This window comes from Lutra lutra, chromosome 2 (assembly GCF_902655055.1).
Source record: "Lutra lutra chromosome 2, mLutLut1.2, whole genome shotgun sequence".
NCBI lineage: Eukaryota > Metazoa > Chordata > Mammalia > Carnivora > Mustelidae > Lutra > Lutra lutra.
This window is the reverse complement of record NC_062279.1, coordinates 109,581,965-109,603,200: the sequence shown is the minus strand read 5'-3', so window position 1 is coordinate 109,603,200 and position 21,236 is coordinate 109,581,965. Positions and strand designations below refer to the sequence as shown.

The 21,236-nt window shown below is 42.0% G+C and overlaps 1 protein-coding gene across 3 annotated transcripts in view; it reads left to right on the top strand.

Annotated features, from left to right (window-relative positions):
- Positions 1–453: 453 nt before the first annotated feature.
- Positions 454–21,236, top strand: part of PLA2G12A (phospholipase A2 group XIIA) — a 29,447-nt gene continuing 8,664 nt past the window's right edge. The window contains exons 1-4 of one of the 3 annotated variants that reach the window (XM_047718198.1): positions 465–805; positions 7,212–7,288; positions 8,479–8,644; positions 10,783–11,823. In XM_047718198.1, the coding sequence (XP_047574154.1) occupies positions 595–805; positions 7,212–7,288; positions 8,479–8,644; positions 10,783–10,901 (573 nt within the window). In that variant the 5' untranslated portion in view covers positions 465–594 and the 3' untranslated portion in view covers positions 10,902–11,823. Of the gene's footprint in view, positions 806–7,211; positions 7,289–8,478; positions 8,645–10,782; positions 11,824–16,842; positions 17,261–21,236 lie in introns of those variants that run through there. The other 2 variants (XM_047718194.1, XM_047718195.1) reach the window with 2 other exon arrangements.

The following is a 21,236-nucleotide window of genomic DNA, read 5'->3' as shown; positions in this document are numbered from 1 at the left end:
CCCGTTCCCCCAGCCACCACAACCGAAAGCACGCGAGGGGGTCCACGTGTCACGCAGACTCGCGTCCTCAAACCGAAACATAGCTGGACCCCTCGCAGCGCTCTCTGTAAGGGGCTAGGGGAACTCGTTTTTCCCACGGCGTCCACACCCATAAAAGCCTGTCCTTAGGGACGGGGGTGGGGTGGGGAGTGATGGCGATTGCTGGACCGAACCTTGACAGGTCAAGTGGGGGCTCTTCATTTGGCTGTTCCCTCAGACAGTACTAAATAGGGCGGAGGACCTCCGTGGGTACGGCTTAGACGAGGAGCTCCTCCCCAACCCTCTGAGCTCCCGCTTCGCCGGCCTCTGACGCACCACACTTGCGCGCAAGCGCACAGTAGGGGCCGCGGGGTCAGGCCAGCGCGTGCGCGGTGCCGCGCGTCTTCGCTACAGCACCGCCTCCCCGCCAGAGCTGAGTAAGGACGGTGAGGCCCCGCCTACTAGCTCGGAAGGAGGCGTGGGCATGGAGGCGGCTGGGGACGCCGATCCCCGGGCTGACGCTGCTGCCTAGGGCGCCCTGTGGGCTCCGTGGGGGCACGGCCCGGTGCTGCGCGGATGGCCCTGCTCCCGCGGCACGCGCTCGCCTTCGTCGTCCTCCTCTTCGTGCCTGCCGCTCACAGGTGCCAGGAGCAGGCCCAGACTACCGACTGGCGGGCCACGCTGAAGACCATCCGGAACGGCGTTCACAAGATAGACACGTACCTGAACGCCGCCTTGGACCTCCTCGGAGGCGAGGATGGGCTCTGCCAGTACAAGTGCAATGACGGTGAGAGGGAGCCCAGGCCCTGCGAGGCCCTCGCTTTCTAGGTGTTGCGGGGACCGAGGTCGTGGAGGTGTGGGATGCAAGGCAGACCTTGACGTTGTCGTCTAGCTGTGGAGAAACTTAACCACTGCTAGAGTCTTAGCATTCTTGTGATTGAGCAATCAGGTTAGAAGTTCGCACCACTATTGTTAGCCTATAAGAGGTCACAGGAGGTGTACACTCCCACCTGTTTTCATTGCTTTTGAATTACTACCTTTTTCTCGCTCCCTTTTTCTTTTGCTGTTGCACGAAGTTGCCTCAGAATTTTGTGACGTACGCATCGTGGGACTGGAGCGGAACAGACCGATTTTAGCCCCATATTTTAGCGCCGTTAGTCAGCCGAACATGGAGAATAGACAGAATTTTAATCATGACGTTTTACTTTTCTTAAGAATTGCTTTTAATTGTTTTCTTTTCCTGCAGGGCTACAGAAAATAAATTGTGACCTTTGTACAGACTTTTGGTGTACTCTTTTGTTGAGAAAGAGTTCTGATAACTCTTCCAGAAATTGTCTATCACGACTTGATAGTGACACTTCCTCTCCATTGTTGGTTAATACTAGTAATTGTTTTGATTTGCTTTTCATATTTTTTAACTTTAGTTCTTTTTGAATCTGAGAACTTGTTCGGTGGCATTTTTGGTAATAATAAACTCAGTGTCTTAGCAGATATCTTTCTTTTCAAGTACTTGCTTTTTCTGAATGTTTAAATATTGTAGCAGCTCAGATAAAGTACCCAGGCTTCTCTTTGGAAATTCAAAATGTTAAGATTTTGATAGGAAAATCAGGTTTCCAATAAGAGTAGACAAAGTTGGGGCCTAGTTCATTTAATGCTTGGCAGCTTAAAGCAATAGGGAATTCGGTGACCAGTAAAACCAGATGGCATGTAGGTGAATTTAAAAGAAATCTGTGTCATGTAAAACTGTGATGCCATTTGCTGCCTTTAATTCTCAAAATAATTTCTAGTTTTATGTTAATGGAGCTAAAGAATGAGCCATAGCTCATGTGCTATGAAGGGCTAAATGTTTCCTTCCTAAATTTATGCCTAAATGTTAACGACCAGTATGCAATGGGGAAGGATGTTTTTGTCCTTGTAGAGCTTGTTAGGAGGAGTAAGTGAACTATTTGAAAATTAAATATTGCCTTTCCTGAGGCGGATGTCATCATTTTACTTAGTCATCCCCATTCATTATACAAATATTTGAGTGCCTGTTACGTCTCAAGTGTTCTACCAATTGGAGATTCAGCAGTAAACAGAACACAAAATTCCTGTCCATGGAGCTTACATTTTGGTGGGGAGAGACAGCAAACTAAAAAATAAGTAAAATAAGCCCAAAATGCAGTATATGTAGGTCTGAAGTATGGCAGTGTTTTGAGAATTATAGTAAAAACAGTGATGGTGTTGGAAGGCAGCTTCCTCATTTAAATAAGTTGTTCAGGGAAGGTCTCACTGATAAAACAGCATTTGAGAAGAAATCTGAAAATGCTGAAGGTGACACCGTGATGATCTGGGGATAAAACCCTCCAGGCAGAGGGAATGGCCAGTGACAAGGACGTAGGAGAAAGGCCAGTCAAGAATGACTCCGAAGATTTTGGCCTGAGCCAAAGGAAGGATGTGGTTGCCATTTACTGAGATAGGAGAGGCTTACATCTTCAATAAGCAATCTTCATAAACTTGTGATGAATCAGGGTTTCTAGAGTTTATTTATATTCAAAATAGCTCTGTCGTTGAATGAGTACTGTTCCTATTAATAAAGATGACTTTGATGTTTTATTTTACTTAACCCTTTTTATCTTCAACAAGCCTCACTAAATTTACCATGTGGAGTCTCAAGGAAGATCTCCAGCATAAATGAACTTGAGAGTTTAGGAAATGGTATGCTTCAGTGAGCATCCTTTTGTGTCTTAGTAATGCTGTCGGGCTCATAGAATTGTGGTTCCAAGTCACCATGTTGATAATTCCAACATAATGAATATTGTTCTTTAATTGCTATTACTTGAGAAGTCTCCCTGGAACCCTATTTCAACCTTTCCGGTATTTTGGAATGCCAATGATCAAATCAGGACCAAACAAACAGACAAATCCCAAAGCTAGAGGAGCATGGCAATTAAGGGGTGTTCAATAGTTGCAGTAAAGAGGTTAAAGGGAACTTAAAAGACTTGGTAGTAGGGAGAGGATGATCAGATTAAAGGGCACAGCCTGGTTGAATTCAGTTATCTTTGTTTTATCAAAAGGATTAGCTTTATGGAGACTTGCTCCCTTCTGGCCATCCTCCCTGGGGTGGGAAGAACACTTTATTGAGATTGAAGTAAAGTTTCTTAGAGGAACAAATTACATGGTCACTTTTTTTTTCTTAACTTTTTTTTCCCCAACTGCAAAGAAGATTTGAGAAAGAAAACCTTGATTTCTTTTTGAAAAATAGAAAACAAAATTGGCTTGTAAAGTGTTTTAGAATTATGAATAAGTAGCTCCTTCAGTGATACATGTTTTAACAGGATTCCTTTGGCTCTTGTGCAGAGGATAAGAGTCCAGGGAGGTGGGAGAGCAAGAACGAAGGCAGAGTGACAGGGACAGGAATTCAGACAAAAGATGGTGGTGGTTTTGTCCAGGTTCAAAGCTAGAAAGGTGGTGAGAAGGGGTTGGATTTAGGGATATATTTTGAAGGAAGAGCCTGAACGATTTGCGGATAGCTCAGAAGGAAGGTGTGAGTAGGGTAAAAAATGATTCCAAAACTAAATTGGCCTAAATGATTGGAAGGATGGGGTTGCCCTTAACTGTAATAGGGCAGACCATGGAAGAAAGTCATTAGGAAAAATAATAGCATATTTGTATGCTTTTGAGAATGATTCAGTAGAGAATGAAAACACTGTGGAGGGAGAAATGAAGAATTATTGGAGTCAGTTCCTTAGGTAAGTGAGAGGAGTGGGTTCCAGTGCATAAATAAATTGGTCAAGAGCACAGATGGCCTATCCCTGTTAATAGGAAACAAAGGTAGGGGATAGGGGCACAGATGCTGATTAGGTGGATAGATGTCTGAGTTCTCTTCCCGTTACTTCACAGTTTTCTCAGTGAAGTAGGAATCAAGGTCATCAGCTAAGAACGAAGATGGGAATGGAGGTGTTAGACATTTGAGGAAAGTAGAGCGAGTGAACTAGAAAAATAAAGTAGCACAAGGGCCCTCTGGAGATTAATTCATGAATTAAAACCTCAAGTGTTTGGAAAAGCTGTTTGAATTCTACACTGCATTTCCTATAAAGTATAGTGCTAAGGTCTTTGTCCCAACAGCCTTCCCTATCTGTTTCCCATCGACTTCAGTGTCATTAACGTGAAAGAAATTGGTCTGTTTGGAAGTATTTACATCAAATTTCTAAAAAAATGTATAGAAGAGATCTGTCGTTACCTCAGTCCAGGCAAATCTTTAGATTTTATCTGTCCATACTGATGCTAAAACAAAGCATCAAGAGAGGAGCATTTGCCTAAGTCAACAAGTAGAATCAATGATTGGTATTTCCATGTAGTTGTACCCAGTGGATTTGGTTTGTTTTTTGAAATTCATCTCATTTCATTTTTTTCTTAGCTTCCTGTATTGGCTTACAAATTTCAGGGGGTAGTAGCTCTGATACATCATCTAATATTTAGGCTCAAAATGTAAGCTGTAGAGATGCTGAGTGTCTAGCAGTAGATAGAGTTTATTTTAGAAAGAACTGATGTTTTTTTCCTACTGTCCAATGTATCTTAGTACTGAGACATAGCTAAAATATATGCTAACTGTCTTGGGCGCTGTTAATACAAGACTTTATCTACTTCAAAATAGGCCCATCACACCTACTGGTGTTCAGTTTGGGATGGCACATTTTAAAGAGATGTGACAAACGAGAAATGATCAAGCTTTGGAGGTTGATTAATGCTTGCCAAACTTAAAGGAGACTGAAGGATAAGCGTCAGTACCAGTTTATTTATAATGAATATTAGAACTGCCTTCCAAGTCACCTGGCTATCCGTTCATTCATCAACAAATATTTATTGATAACCTAACCACACGCTGGGCAGTGTTCAAGTCTTTGAAGGTACAAAACAGAAATTCCTGTCATTACGGAGTTTATATTTTAGTATGGGGAGACAGATAATAAATAAGTAGGTTAATAATATAATATGTTCGACAGTTATTCATGCTACATATGGTATGGTCAGAGAAGGCATTGCTGAGAACGTAAAGGAAGAGCCTCCACATAGAAGAATAGCAGGTTGAGTGGCATTAAGGCAGGAGCAGACTTGGAGTGTCTGGAATAACGGAGAAGTCAGATTTGATGGATTGAAGTGAGGAAGAGGAGAGAGAATAGTAAGATGAGGTCAGAGAAGTCATGGTGTGTTGTGTGGTGGTTTAGATTATATAGAGTTTCTAGACCTTGGAAGGGAATGTGGGCTTTTATTCTGAATAAGGTGAGAAGCCATTAGAGGGGTTTTGACAGAAGAAAAACGTGATCTAACATTTTAATAGGATCACTCAGGTTCAGTGTTGAGAATAGACGATGGCTAGAGGTGGTGTGGGGGTGCTGTGGAGTGGCAAAAGCGAAGTAGGGAGATATTAGGAGGTTATGGCAAAAATCCATGGTGGCTTAGAGCAGGATGGTAGTGGTGGAATTGGGAAGAAGTGATTAGATTCTGGATATTTTGAAGGTAGAGTCAGCAGGACATGCTGTGGAATGGATGTGGGATATAAGAAAATGAGAGAATTAAAGATGGCTAAGGTTTTTTCCTGAGCGCTGGGAATGTTGGAGTTGCTTTTATCTGAGAAGATGGAACTATGGATGGAGCAGGCTTCGGGATGAATTTCAGGAGGTACCTCTAAAGTTTGCGGTACCCATGAGGTACCCAGGTGGTTAGTATATCCTCCCTCTTTGGGCCCTATTAAGTGGAAAGCCAAATCATAAACAATTTTCTTAAGAATGAAGGACCAAGAGCAGGAGGTGAAGGATCACAGTGACTCATCTGTGATAGCTTGAGGCATGTACCTTCATTTTCCAAGGGCCTAAAAACAACCATCCTTCTTGAACAGTGCTGGAGAAGCAAGACCAACTTCTGTCATTGACCTCCTCATTCCTCAATCCATCATAACCATTCTCTTCATCCGTACTACTCTTCAGACTGGGTGGAGCAGGCTAAAGCTTTGTATCTTCTTGAGGTTACACTCTCTTTAGGCTCTAGTTGTCACTTCAGTCAAGCATGTGAGTCTTAGCACCTCACTTAAACCATTTTTAGATCCTTACTTTGAGTTGATTACTTATTTTGGTGGTTGATTACTGGAAGAGCTGCTTTTGTCCCCCTCCACCCCACTGTACTTTTGGAGGGTAAACTTATCTTTGGTCTTCTAGTAATAAATAGTTGCCTGAAAGTTGGTGGATACTTTGTGTTTTTCCTAAATAAGGAACTCTGGAGAGAGATGATTTGGAATAACAGGGGATGTTTTGCTTCTCGAATTGAAGATAAATGGGAGTCCCAGATATTGGGAGGATTGCTCATGTAAAATAGGTAATTGGCTTGTTTTGTGTTCCCCAGGGGTAGAGGATTGCTCAAAAGAAAACAGGAAAGAATTTAACAGTTAGTGCCATTCCACAATGGAATAGGTTCTTTCTTGATGCTGTAGGAGGATCGTGGGAAACATTCAAGAGAAAGTAGGTGACTGTTTGGTATCTTGAAGTGACGTATATATTTCATGAGGAGAGATATTTTTGAAGTATTTTGCAGCAGTTAAGATTGCTGTGGTAAGGTCATCTTTCTCCTTGTTACTGAACCATTGGTGCTTTTAGGGAGAATAAAACTGGAGTAATATGGTTCGCCAAGCTATCTTTATTCCTGACCTTTTTCCTTAGCTGGCAAAGAAGTATATTTGTGAAATGGTTGGTTGGAGTCCAGGCTAGAATATGTGGTCCTGTAATGTCTTACAATGGCATTAAGGCAATTAAATGTTCATTGGGTGACCTTATCTTCCTTAGCTTTAAGCTCTTTGAGTAAACTGGTTAGTTAATGGTTATTGAGGTTTGTGTATAGTGGAGTATTGGCTGAAGGTTGGGAAGATACAGTTTTGCCCTATAAGTTTTTAACCAAAAAAATGTGTTAGAATGTACAGGGAAACAGGGTGGGTTTATCTTTCATATATATGGACCCAGTCTCGCATATACTCTTTGAAACCTCCTGAAGTCGAGAGTAAGCTTTTACATGTTTTGTATAGTATAGGCTTAGAATAAAGACATTCACTTATGTCAGTACCCAAATATTAAATATTTCCAAGGCTAATCTAGTAGTACATCATAGACCTTTTTGCATGTTTTTCATCATACTTGAAAATTAATTATACCATTTATATTTTATAGGATCTAAGCCTTTCCCACGTTACGGTTATAAACCCTCCCCGCCGAATGGATGTGGCTCTCCACTGTTTGGTGTTCACGTAAATACCATTATTTTCTTATTTGAAAAGCTTTACAATCAGTAGGCTATGTAGTACTCTTTTTTTTTTTTTTTTTTTAGAGATTTATTTATTAGAGAGAAAGCGGGCATAGGTCAGGGTGGGAAAGGGCAGATAGCGAGGGAAAGGGAGAATCTCAAGCAGACCCCCTGCTGAGTGTGGAGCCCAGCAGCTCAGCCCTGAGATCATAACCTGGGCCAAAATCAAGAGCCAGACGCTCAGCTGACTGAGATACCCAGGCGCCCCAACTGTGTAGTACCCTTAATTATGCAAGACTGTCATTGTGTTCTCAGGATCACAAATAATTTTGCTTGTTATAATGGTAATTGAGTTTATTATATTCTTTTATAGCTAAAACATATTAGTAAGTCCTAACAAAACCAAATGGAATAAAATTCATGTTTAATTTTTTAATCTTATAGATATTAATATTATTAAAAAGATATTTCTTCATGTCACAAACATGGTTTAAAAAATCTATACAAGTAATGCTACTTCGGATAAAAAAGTATAGATAAAGCATATTTTCTATACTAAAGCAAAGCTAAATAAGATAGCTGTGTTTTTTGGTAGGCGAAGCTGAATCTGAGCCAATTATTGTGAGAAAAAAATGTTGATGAGTGATTCCTGGACATAAGGGTTTTACATATAAAGTTATTGAAACCAATTAAAGATAATTTATAGATTTGAAGGAACAGTATCTTTAGGGAATTGATACTTAAAGGTCGAACCACAGTAAAATAAAATGTAAGTTTGTAGGAGCTTTAAAGTTTTCAGTGATACTTTATGTAAAGTACATTTTATAGGGGGAGAGGTACAGACTACTTTGGAATGTCCAAAAATCAGTCTTTGCTCTTAGCCTCACCTTTCTGTTCTTAAAACTATGTTTTGTGTTTTGGACAATTGGAAGTTACATTTGTTACTAGCAGATAACTGAATATATTGCAAAATAGGGAGTTCTGAGGCATGGCTGAGAGGGAGAGCATGTAGGTGCATGTGGGTGAGTGACGGGCAGATGCATAAATAACATGGAAAACATCTGTAGACAGAAATGGATTTGGGGAGTTATGCAGCAGTCATCGTCCCCGATTTCTAAGTCTACTTGAATGCATTACTTGAGCAGAGGAGTTTTGAATTTCACCAACGATAATCCATCCAAATGCCTCTTTCAGCTTAATATTGGCATCCCTTCCCTGACAAAGTGCTGTAACCAACACGACAGGTGCTATGAGACCTGCGGCAAGAGCAAGAACGACTGCGATGAGGAATTCCAGTATTGCCTCTCTAAGATCTGCCGGGATGTGCAGAAGACACTAGGACTGGCTCAGCACGTTCAGGGTAAGGGTGATGCAGCAGGATGAAGATGAGTGCAGTTTGTCAGGTTTTACTGACTGCTTTATGTTTCACTACAGGAGGTACCACTAGAAATCTTTCGCTGTGTATTACTCTCTCTGTTGTGACACAGCCCCTTCAGTTTTCTGAGATGAGGAGTTGTTGATTTTGTCATCTCAAATGATTTATAGCTGTGGAAGCAAAAAGTGTTAGGAAACCTTGGGAAGAGGGTATGCGAGGCAGACAAGAATTCATCCACGATCTTGTACCCTGTAGTCTGTTTCTAATTATGAGAGCCTGAAGTTTGAAATCCTGGATCCAGTGATTTTAAGTGTATAACACATAGGATTTCAAGTGGGAAGCTCTAGAGGGTTTGCGCTTAACTGTCTCTTCATATGTATCTGTGTCAGGAGGGTCCCCAAAACCACCTCTAGGTTTGCTAGGAGCACTCACAGGATTCAGCAAATAGTCATACTCAGAGCGAAGGGATATGAAGCAGAGTCAGCAAAGGGAAAAGGTGTATCAGTGTGCCCATTTATAAAATAATACCCGTGTCATAGAATTGGCATAAAGATAGAAAATAAAACATTTGTGGAAATACAAATAACTGTACAAATACTAGAAGTTATAAAATCTTTTCAATGTCAAGCCAAAGTATTTATCATACATCAAAATTGGAAGAGAAGGTGCAAGAAAGGAAACTATGCGTTTCAAAGCATTTTTCATAAGATACCATGCTAGATATTTTAGATCTGTTTTCCTCAGTGTTCACAAAAACCCAAAGAAGTAGGTAGTGGTATACTCATTTTCCAAGGAAGGAAACGGAAGTTCCAGGAAGTAACTTGTCCTAAGTTGCATACTTCCGATTTTAAAACTCATGCTCTGTCTACTGCAGTATTCCCCGAACAATGCCATGGGTCAGATTCTGAATTCCTAGTAGTAACTGTCAAGGAAGAAGTCTCTGCAGCTTGAATTCCCAGCCTCTGAATGCTTTGCACGCTCTTGGCTGAGCAAGCTAGTTGCATAGTGGACGCATACATGGATGTATCTCCTGTCTTCTGATCTAAGGACATACTCATTTGGCTAAATGATGAAGCCAGTTTCCTTCCAATGCCCTATTGAATAAGTATAGTCTTTACACTTCTGTGGTGGTTGTGTTCTTTAACAGCACAGCCTTTTGGAGAAGTTTGAAAATGTCAGGATTTTGCAATGAATAGTTTCTTCCTTAGTGTGAGTATTTGGATGACTAAAAGCTATTCTGTGCTGTGCTGTGTATGAAGATTATCTCAGCTGGCTGTTCCAGGCTTCTTAGAATAAGAAAAGTAAATCCATTATCTTTTTTATAGTCCTAAAAAAAAATTTCAAACCCTGCCAGAAGAAAAACACTTCTGATTCCCACGTCTCCCTTCCCAGGCCAAATTGGGATACTGAGAAAGAGCGAGAGACTGGGGTCCATTTACCGTAAGCCTCTTAAATGGTGTGTGATTAATTCATAGAAGTCATTGGCCAAAATTAAATGTTTTGATGTTTCTCTGTTTTGTTTTGTTTTGTTTTTAAGATTTTATTTATTTATTTGACAGAGATCACAAGTAGGCAGAGAGGCAGGCAGAGAGAGAGGAGGAAGCAGGCTCCCTGCCGAGCAGAGAGCCCGACTCGGGGCTCGATCCCAGGACCCTGGGATCATGACCTGAGCTGAAGGCAGAGGCTTTAACCCACTGAGCCACCCAGGCGCCCCTGTCTCTCTGTTTTCAACCTTTATTTTTTTGTACACCTAAAAATCTTCCCTTGAACTGCAAAATCAAGTGTGTTCTAAGGCATCTTTATTAGTGGTATTTTTCAGATAAAAGGAAAAGTAACCGTGATGAACTGTGATGAACTGTGTTATTGAGAGAGACTCATTTGCCTTGTAGAAAAAAAATAGGGATGAACAGTTGCGAGCAAACAAAAAAGTAGATACATGCTCAACATGCTAACACTGGAAGTCTGTGTGTGTGTGTGCTTCTGGCCTGTGAGGGTTTGGGAGATCGTTGATACAGAAGATGTTTAAGTGCTCACTAAGGATGTGCCTGACACTGTGCTGTAACGTGTAATATGTGTGGAGGGAGAGCAGTTGCCGGCAGTAACAGCACTTTCTTACTTTGCAGCCTGTGAAACCACAGTGGAGCTCTTGTTTGACAGTGTTATACATTTAGGCTGTAAACCGTATCTGGATAGCCAACGAGCCGCGTGTAGGTGTCGCTACGAAGAGAAAAGTGATCTTTAAAGAAGATGCTGACAGTTGGTGACAGCAGATAAGGACAGAAGAATATAGCCTTTGACAAAGATCTACTGTTTTTATATCATAAAGCTGCCTTATTTTTGTGAAAGGATTATTTTAAGACTTTATTTTAGCATAAAAGTACAAACTAAAGAAAAATGTGGGGGAGGTGATCTTCCTGGATGTTGCTGCCTTATTGTACCGAATTGTCTTGACCAATCTCAGAAAGAGGTGCATGTTAAGGGGAGAATATTTTAAAAGGAGTCTGTATCTCAGTATTCACAACTGTATTTACCAAAACAATGAAGTCAAATGTAAAATTGATTACAAGGTATGTTGAACATAATCTTATTTGGAAATATGGGAAAATCTTCACTTAGAAGTATATGTTTACTATAAAATTTTAAATATTCATTTATTCCTGGGAAAGATCTGACTTTATTTTTTCTCTATTTTAATTAACACATAATATGCTGTTTTCCTGTAGCCCATCAAGCATATGAATAAGTCTCACTTCTGTTAATGATAAGACTAGTTGCAAAGACAAGTTTTCCATGTCTTTTTTTCTTACAAAATTGGAACCATCAACTGGTGGCCTTTTAGGGGGCAAAACCAGGGTATCTAGGTATTATGTAATGTGTCTAGAAGGTGACATGAACAAAATTCAGAAGCACAGCCACTCCCATTTTATGAACCATTCATAGGACAGACATCATATTTTGCTATAACCTTGGCATAAATTGAAGAAAAGATGGATTTAATGAGACAATTGAAAAATTACTTCACATACAGATTAGAACATTATATGCTGCTATGCTTTGGTGTTTTTTCCCTAGTACTTGGTCCTCATACTAGATTCAGGTTTATTTTGAAAAGCCTGTAACCTTTTCCTAATAATGGTCTTAATAAATACTGTTCTTGATACTTTCTTTTTAAGTCTTTAACTGTGGAATCAAAAGGGATGGTAAAGCAAGATACAAAGAATATCTTTTGTAGCTTTTTTATTTACATTGAAAATTATTAGCAGATGTTTAAAAGCAAATTCCAGAACCTCAGCTGCCTCTGGAAATGTCTGTGCATGTTGAAAGTTTCTCCTTTCCAAAGTTTCCTTTGGAAAGAGCAGCTGTATTCCTCTAGTGCTCTTTGCCTACCATTAATTGTTGGCTTTCCCTAGCCTCGGATCCCAAGCCATGGATAGCTTTTGGGTAACCTATAGCCAAAGTTACAAAGATAAAATGCTTAGAACATCAGAAAGGACAGCTTCAGGAGAGGTGGTTCTCTTTAAGTCATTACAGGCAAAGGGGCAGAGAAAAAAATATATTCTGGGGAAAGGGCCACATTCCTAACTTTGAATAGGTATCATTGCTAAAAATCTAGTAACTTCCCAAACTAAGATGATGGAACTTTTCTGCTGAGAGATGTGTCGTCTATGGGACAAGGCAAGTGTATCCCTGTAACTAATTGAGCAAACTGGATTCTAACTTAAATGTTTGGAACCCTTAATTGATACTTTCAGACTTTTAAAAAGGTAACAGTTTTATAAGCCATTATCCATATTTAATCTTTCCCAGTATTTACTGTTGAAATACTTGACCAGGTAACTTTAAACTTAGAATAAATTTGTGGATTTTCTTGGTAGCATTGGCTTCCTCAAGAGAACAGACTCAGAATTCTCTAAAATATTTAATTCATAGTTATAAATTATATACAAAGATCAGTGGAGGCTGTTTTTATGTGTTAAGATTTTTATCTTGGAATAATTTTAGATTTACATAAAAGTTGCAAAGATATAGACTTGCTATATACTCCTTACCCCTAATGTTAACATTTTACATAACCATGAAACATTTGTTAAGAAACCAACATTGGTAATTGCTATTAACTAAACTCTAGACTTCATCTGGATTGTATTGTTTTTCCACTAATGTCATTTTTCTTTTCCAGGATCCAGTCTAGGATACCACATTGCACTTAGTCATCATGTCTGATAAGCCTCTGGTCTGCGATGGTTCCACAGGCTTGTTTTTCAATATCTTAACAGTTTTGAGGAGTACTGATCAGGTATATTATAGAATGCCCCTCAATTTGGGCTTGAATGATGTTTCCCTCATAATTGTACTGGGGTTATGGATATTTAGGGAAAAAAACCATAAAGCGTTTTTCTCATCAAATCATATCAATAGTTGAATGTTATTAACTTGGTGTGTCAACTCTGAAAACTTGCTTAAGGTAGTGTCTGTCAGATTTCTCCACTGTGAAGTTACTCTTTTTCCCTTTCCATACTTCTGTTCTTTGGAAGCCAGGCCTCAAGTCAGTCTGTGGGAGGTGAAGGGTGGCAAGATTCTGTTCTACTTGCTGGAAGGGGAATATCTTTATATAGTACTTGGGATTTTTCTGTAAAAAGGATTGGTCTTCTCACCCCTCCCATTTATTCAGTTACTTATATCAGTGTGGACTCATGTATATTTCTTTAGACTTTGGGTAATGTTTATTTTATTGCTTAAATTATTTCAGCTCGGCGAATGGGATTTATGTCAGGTTGGCTCCTGTTTGTCTTTAATGTGTCCCCATCCTTTTGATTTTTGAGCACTTCCATATTTCCTGGCAAGAAAGTAAGAATGTTGCTCTGGGCTTGTCTTGTATAGTTCCAGTGCTAGAATCAGCCTCTTCTTCAGAGAACACCGGTTCTTATTATTAGAGAATGGTTTCTAGTGGAACTTAGAAACCAATATCTGGGTGCTAGATGCGCTCATTGCTATAGGGGTGTCACTGCTGCTAGACCCTCCCAACAAACAGAGCTAGGAAATATGTATGTGTATTAACCTATGTACATGTACAATCTATAATGATTTCTGTGTGTGTTTGCGTTTGTGTGTGTGTATATATATATAGCTGAACGTGAGTTCTTACTGATGTTTTCACTTGAATCATGTACCACAGAACATGTATTTAGATTTTGAGAATGGTATTTTCCCTATCCATAGAATAAATTCATAAAGAAAAAAAAGAACAAGCAAAAGGAAAACCCCAAAACTAGCTTTTAGCAGCTCTCTGCAAGAAATACAATACTAATATTTTTAAATAAAACTATATTGCCTTCAAATAATGCTATGTCTTTAAAACCTTTTGACATACTTCTTCCAGCAACAGATAAGGCTGTATTCACTTCACTGGTGGAGAAACTGAGGCACCAAGAAGCTCTAAGGGAGGGAGAATTGAACTGTGAGGACAAAAGCAAATTAAACACATCTGGAGTAGGCTTTCTTTCAGTGAACCTGTAAACTATACTAATAATATTAATTAAAAGTTTTATTAGCTTCTAACTAATTTTTCATAAGATGAAAAAGCATTTCTGTCAAAATTTGTAGAAGGTATGAGATTATCAGGAAATCATAATGTATAATATTTTATCATGGTACAAAACAAGAATAACATCTAACGAAGACAATGGAGTCTCTATAAAAACAACTGTTTAGTAGACTGACTTCAGTAACTTTGAGGTAGGATGAAACCTATTAGGTAAGATTCTTCCACATATCTTTTGTTGCATTGTTCAAATTCAGAGATATTACTTGCAGTATATTCAGGTCTTGTATAATGAGTGGTTATAATAATTGAAGTAGCCAGCCCCTTTAGTTTGTTGTTTTTCCTCATGGCATAACCTTACAAAACCAGCCATCTGCTCAAATCATAAAAGCAAGAATGAGGTGTAACAAAAAGTAACTAATAGTTATTAATAAAAATAACTAAAACTCGATCAATAGTATCTTTTTGGCAAAAGCCATAGTGATATTAGGCTTTTTTGCCTCATGCTTACAGGTTTCCAAAACATCCAAGTCTCCTTGGTGATAACTTTACAAGCCTTTTTTTGCTGGCTTTTAACTTTTCTTAAGTGTAGGAATCACAATAGAAACCTAATATTTTTGTGATTATATAGGGAAAAACTAGAAGGTTTAGTGGGGTAAACTGAAAAAAAAAAAAAAAAGACTAAAATTGGAAGATTATCTCTGAATTTTATTCCAGATGTTTCACTTCTAGGATAGGTGACAGCTACGACCTTCAGTTTCAGTAAGTTCTATGAAAGTGACATTCAAGCCATCTGTCAAGTAACTTTCAGTCTTTAGGGTATCTTAATTTTATGGATTTGCTTTAGGTTCTTTTCTTCTTCTTTGAGAAGGTTGGATGGGTAGGATTCTAATTAGTCTCTATCCGTGGTTTTCAAACATGAGCATCCAGTTGAATCACTGGATTCCGGCATTAAAAACACTTAATGGGCACCGCTCTCCCTACCCCCAGCTCCTCATTCAGATCTGATTCTGTAGGTCCCAGAGTTTGCCTTTTTAGTAAGTTTCTAGATGATGTGGATACTGCTGGCTCAGAGACCACAGTTTGGGAACTGGTCTAGGAAGTCTTCAGTAGCTAAAAATAATGTACTGAAAGCTTGCTATGGGCCAGGTACTGTTCTAGAAGTTCAGCAGTTACTGTCTCCAAAACTTGAGTAAACTTGGTCCCCATTTTACAGAGAAGAATTTGAAGCTGGGAGAGATTAAGTTGCATTATTTGTGCACTGTTTCAAGGCTAAGAAAATAGTGGAGCCAGGTTAGAATCTAGGCAACCTGTTTGCCAGTCCTAGACACTTACCCATTTTATTGTGATAGCTATTGATTTAAAAAAGCTAAAATTACACATTTATAATTTTGAAATAAGTATCTCAGAATGCTTTGTACTTATGTCTTAAGATAGGCAAAATCCTACTTTAAAATATAACCACATGCATATCCTATAAAAACACAATTTTCTGAGATAACAAGATACTTAGGGGTAAAGCAAATTCCTTTCATCTGCTCCTTTCAGAAAAGTAGAAGGTCAGCTGTTCCACTCCTATAGAGGGAGTGTTTTCAGGACTCAAGTAGAGGAGACCCTGAAAATTAGGCAAAAGGACAGGAAGTTCTGGTGGTCAGATAACACATTCAAACTGGATAAAGTCCAGAGTGCAAATGGTGAAATCCTGGATCTCCTTCAATGGATAAATATTTATTGAGCACCACCTACATGCTAAGCAACCCTGCCAGGTAATGGGGAAACCAAAAGGCCAATCCTTTGAATGAGCTAAAAGATTGTGGTAACAAATTGTTTGAGCTCTTCAAAGCCATGCACTGTTTTAAGTAGTCATTTCACTTAATCCTTGCAAAACCTTGTAAGGCAGAGAATGAGATTTCATGTCCTAACTACAGAATAAGTTGCTAAAATAGATTTCTGAAATATTTTACGCATACAGCGAAATGAACAGTAGTAAATAGGAAAATCCTGATTTCATACTCTAGTTAATGACCGAACACACGTGGGAAAAGTTATCACGTTAAATTTTGTTTTTCTCTCCCCAATAGAGTAATATTTATAGAAGACGGATACCTTATACTTATTTTAATGTATTAGAAATGATGCCTTAACACATTTTTTTCCCAGTCTGAAGATGGTTACTTTTTTAAATGACAAGGACCAGAGAAGTTATAAAAGCGGAAGCCACCTTTTCATCTGATCTTAGAGTTGTTCATTGAAGCAAATTTACAAAATAGCCAACCACCACCCTAAGGCGGAGCTCGGTTAAATGCAACCTTGAGCTCCCCGCCGCGCCCAATTAACGCACTGTTTGGGTATTTTTTGAGGGTGAGGACAACAGGCTCTCTGGCTCAAGAAATGTCATCATCTGTAGACTCCAAAGTTCAGGCTCCGAAAATCTGCATGATTGCTTCCCCGAATTAACTATACCTATGAAAGCCAGACTTAAAAATCCTAGGGTTGCCTCCAGTTTTACTTTGTCCCGAATCCCAAGAGCATCTAAAGTCATTACAGGTCCAATAAAGTAACTGTCGCGGGGGAAGGACTGTTAACGAAACAGGAAAACACGACGCCCTCCGCCTTGGAGGCGGTCGGGAAAAGCGAGCCCTGGGGACGGGGACTGCGAGCCTCGGCTCCCCACAGGTGCTCTGAAATCGCCCGCCGCTTCCCGATCACCCGCTCGCCCTGTGCCCTCCGGGTGGCAACCGGCATTTCCCGAGGGCCGGGCTCGTCCCCAAGCGCCAGGCGGACGACACAGCGTCCATCGGCCCTCCCCGGGCGCTCTGGTCCCCGCGAGCTCCGCAGCGAGGGGCGGGAGCCTGAACTCGGCGGGCAAGAAGCTCTGAACAGGGACGCTGCTCCCACCCACTCCCGGGGCCCGAGGCGGGCGGCGCGGGGGCGGAGGAAGGGGCGGGAGTTTGCCGGCCCGCCGCCGGCTGCAGGAAGGGGAGGCCGCCAGGGCATCTGCGCTGCGCTAGGGGCCACGATGAGCTCCGGACCGCGACTCCGCGGGGTTCGCCCTGCAGGTAGGCCGGGGGTAGGGGGTGGGAGGAGGTGCCGGACAGCCTCCGCGGGGCAGGCGGGCGGGAGGCGGGCACTGTGTCTGCAGGACGACCCCCAAGAGTTGCGGGTCCTGGAGGGAAGCTCTGAAGTCCGGCAGGGGCAGCTTATTAGTTTTTTGGTCTAGAAAACCAGCCCAGAACTTCGTCGTCGCTCGTTGCGGCTCGAGGTAGCGGCGCCCAGCGCTGGGGCGTGCCCAGGCCGTCTTTGTCCTCCGGCGGGTTGGTTATCCCTTTCCGGACGTCGGGCATTTAAACCCTGGAAGGCGGCGGGGCCTGTGCCGGCGCCCCCCTGCGCTTGCTCTGCTCTTTTGGAAAGTTGACTCTCGGAAGTTGGGTCTGGTTTTTTTCTACTCCTGAGTAAAAAGTAAGAAGTGGTTGCATGCGTAATAATGGAAGCATAACCAGCCCGCGGGAGCGCCCGGCAGGAGCCCCTGCTTATGCCCGTACTTGACTTGGGTACAAAAACTAGGCCTTGGCGGTTTGGGCAGCCCCAGTGTCTCTCCCACACCCACGACTGTTTGTGGATTTGAGTTGAAGCCACATCTTTCCCTACAGAATAATTAACGGCTAAACGTGGACTTCAGAACTTTCTTCCTTGTTACTAATTATATCACTGATAGCTTTAGAAACTTCGAGCCTGGCCATAGTGTTAAAAAAAAAAAAGAAGAAGAAAGAAAAGGTTGAAACTAGTGGTTGATGCAGAATACCTTATTTCAGAGCTTTTTATTCTGTGCTGCAAGAAACCGGGCTTGCCCCTGAGGCAAGTTGTAGGACGTCACCTTGGCTGTTCAGGGAGTGGCCCTGCCCCGGACGGACGGTGCAGGGTCCGGCGGCCACTCCTATTTTGGGTTCCGTGGTGGGGGGTGGGCAGCAGGGGCAGGCCTCCAGGACGCCAACTACTAGTCAGGGCACTTCCCCCTCCATTCTTTAAATCCCTTTAAATTGCTTTCCTTTTCCTGCCTGCGTCCTTCCTTTTTCTCCACCCCACCCCCTTTTTAGTGTGTTCTAGCCCTGACATAGCTTACTCAATGTAGGATTATTAAACAGATTCTTGATAGGGAATATGGGTGGAGTTTGATTGGTACTGCAGTGCATTAGGACGATGACCCTGGTTAATGGAGAAGGTTGGGGAAATGAACACTTAGTTTAGGAAGGTAACTGGCGTCTCTGGTAGGAGGGGTTTAGTTTGGTGACAAGATTGCAGAGACTTTGGAGTTTCCAGGCAGACCTGGTTTTCAGTACCAGCTCCACTTTAGTGTCCTTGGACAAGCCTGACCACTGTGTGTCATGGGCTGTGGAGCTGAGGGCAAGAAGGTCTAAAGTGCCAGGCCATCAATAGAGGCTAGCTGGCAGGATTATCTGGAGGCATTATCCAATTAAGGTGAAGAGGAAAAAGGTGAGATTCGTTTTGTAAAAATTAAACTGTTTCAAGGAGCAAAGAGGTCGTAGGTGCATCATGGTGAAAAGGAAAATTGCCTAAATCAGAGGCAAGGAGAAGTGAAAAGAAGTCAAGAGACAAGTTTAATGATGGACCCATTTTTGATGAATAGATTGCAGATGCACAGGAATTTATAGATGTTATATAGGGTATCTCCATTGAAATTGATTTTTTCCATGATGGCAGAGCGCTCTACCCTCTTAGTTCATTTGTATTCCTGCAGTGTAACGATGACTTTGTTAAAGTGTGCCCTTCCTGAAGTTTGTCTGCTGAGGACATACAGCCTAGAGTGACCACAAGAGAGTCACAGAATATTATTTTCTGTGAAACCTGAGTAAAACTTATCAACTCCAGTAGTGTTGGAAACTTAGGTTTTAATATCTGTGTCCATCGCTTCCCGTTCTGGTGGAACAAACTGCCAGACTAGAATGGCGTGCGGACCTGGCCATTGACTGCTTCTGCGCGATGTGGGGCGCTTGCTAGTATCAGAGCCAGCTCTGAGCTAGCCAGGGTCCGAACTAAAGTTCTCAGAGCCCAGTTCCCCCCCCAACCCCGCCTCCATGATACTAACAGTAACAACAAAACACCTTTAAAAAATCCCTGAGATTGCCATGTCTGTTAACTTTGAAATTGAATGTGATTTTAGGTTATCTGGAGTGACCTGAAACTAGCTATCTTTTCTAAATCTATAGGTCACGTCCAAGCTGAGGGCATTGTTTGAGACCATCCAGATGGACAGCTGAAATTACACCTAGCCAGGAGGATTGGTGCAATTCCTTCCTCAGACTATAAAAAATGAGTATTTTTCTTTTGTGTGGATGTAATTTATTTACATAACTGTGTCCCATATTAGCCCGACAGAAACTCCAGGACAGTTCTCATTTATATTTTTTTAAAAAAATTAGTTTTGAAGATCCAGTCGAGCGTACATCTGCCAGTGCTTTCACCCTCGATGATTTGAGTTAGTTTGGTGACCGGCCGTTTGGCACCGCTTCCCTCTGCTATGCTTCAAGCTGCCTTGGGCTCACTAACCTATGTGGAGCAGGGGCCGGAAGAGGTGGGCTCCCAGGTCTGCTACTTTGTGTGCCATGTTGGAGCTAAGTGCTTTCCTAACGGGGCAGGTTTGTGGGGGGGATGAATGAGGGGACTGTCCTTCACACAAGGATTGAATGTGTTTAGTCTGAGATGTTTTTTTCTTTATCATATAACTGGCTTAGAGAGGTGAGGTAATTAAAAGGAGGTGGATCCTGAACCACTTTTGAAAATGGAAGGAGAGAAAATTCCTCTGCCTTAGTAGAGCAGTGTGGAGAGTAGGAAGTAATCCCAGTAGATGGGGTGTGCGGTAGGAAGTATTCAGGACAGAGCAGTGTGGGGAGGAAGAGATTTCCTGGTTGGAACTGTGTGATGTAGGACGTCTCCCCAGAAGAATGGTGTATGTGGTAAGGAGCTGTCCCTGGTGAAGTAATGTCTGGTAGAAAGTGCGCTAGTGGAGAGGTGTGTGCCAGGTTAGTATCCCATATAGTGCACTGTCCTATGAGGAAGATCCCTGTAAAGCCACATGGGGATCTCTGGGAGAGCAGTGTGTGGGGTAGAAACTATCCCAGTAAAGCAGTGTGTTCAAAGAGCAGCGTCCCCCAGTAGGGCAGAGTCTGAGTAGGAAGTACTCCCCAGTAGAGCAGTGTCTGGAGCAACAGGTACGGCCACAGGGGCGTGCGGAGCAGGAGGTGTATTTGGTAGAGCGGTGAGTGAAGCAGGTCTCCCAGGGAAGCAGGTGTGCCCGGGTGCAGCAGTGGCTGCTGGGAAGGGTCCCGTATCCTTGGTAGGGAGTGTTTCCCAGAGGCCAGGGTGTGGGGTACAAGGATCCCATGTAGAGCAGAATGTGGAGACAGTATCCTGGGTAGCATGAATTGTGTACTGTCCTCTTCAGAGCACTGTGTGGTGGAGAAGTTTCTGCGTAAAGCAGTTTGTGGAGTAGGAAGAGTAGGATGTAGCCTCAGGTAAGCAGCTTGCGGAAGGGGAAGTATCCCCAGGAGCAAAGCACATGGAGAAGGAAGTAGCGTTGGCAGAGCAGGGTGTGGAGTAGGAAGTGTTAGGAAGTGTTCTGGGTGGAGTAGTTCGTGGAGTAAGAAGAGTAGACCGGGTTCCTCCTAGGGTGGTATGTGGAGTAGGAGATGTCCCCGGTCGATAAATGTGTAAATGGCTTTTTAGTAAAACAGCGTTATGAGGTGCAAGGTAACTTGGTAGAGCAGGGTTTGGAGGAGGGGGTCCCCTAGAGCAGGCTGGCTTTTGGAGGTGTGCAGAGAGAGCAGTGAGTGCATGGGGCAGGAAGGAAACCTTGGGAGATCCGGGAGGATGCATTAGGGAGGCTGCCCTTGACTCCTCGGTATAAAAATCACCTTGTGAAAAATGCAGATTCCCCTTTCCCTGGGATTCTGATTCTGCAAATCTGGGTTAGGATCAAGGAATGGACATTTTATCACCCACACCAGGAACCGATACCAA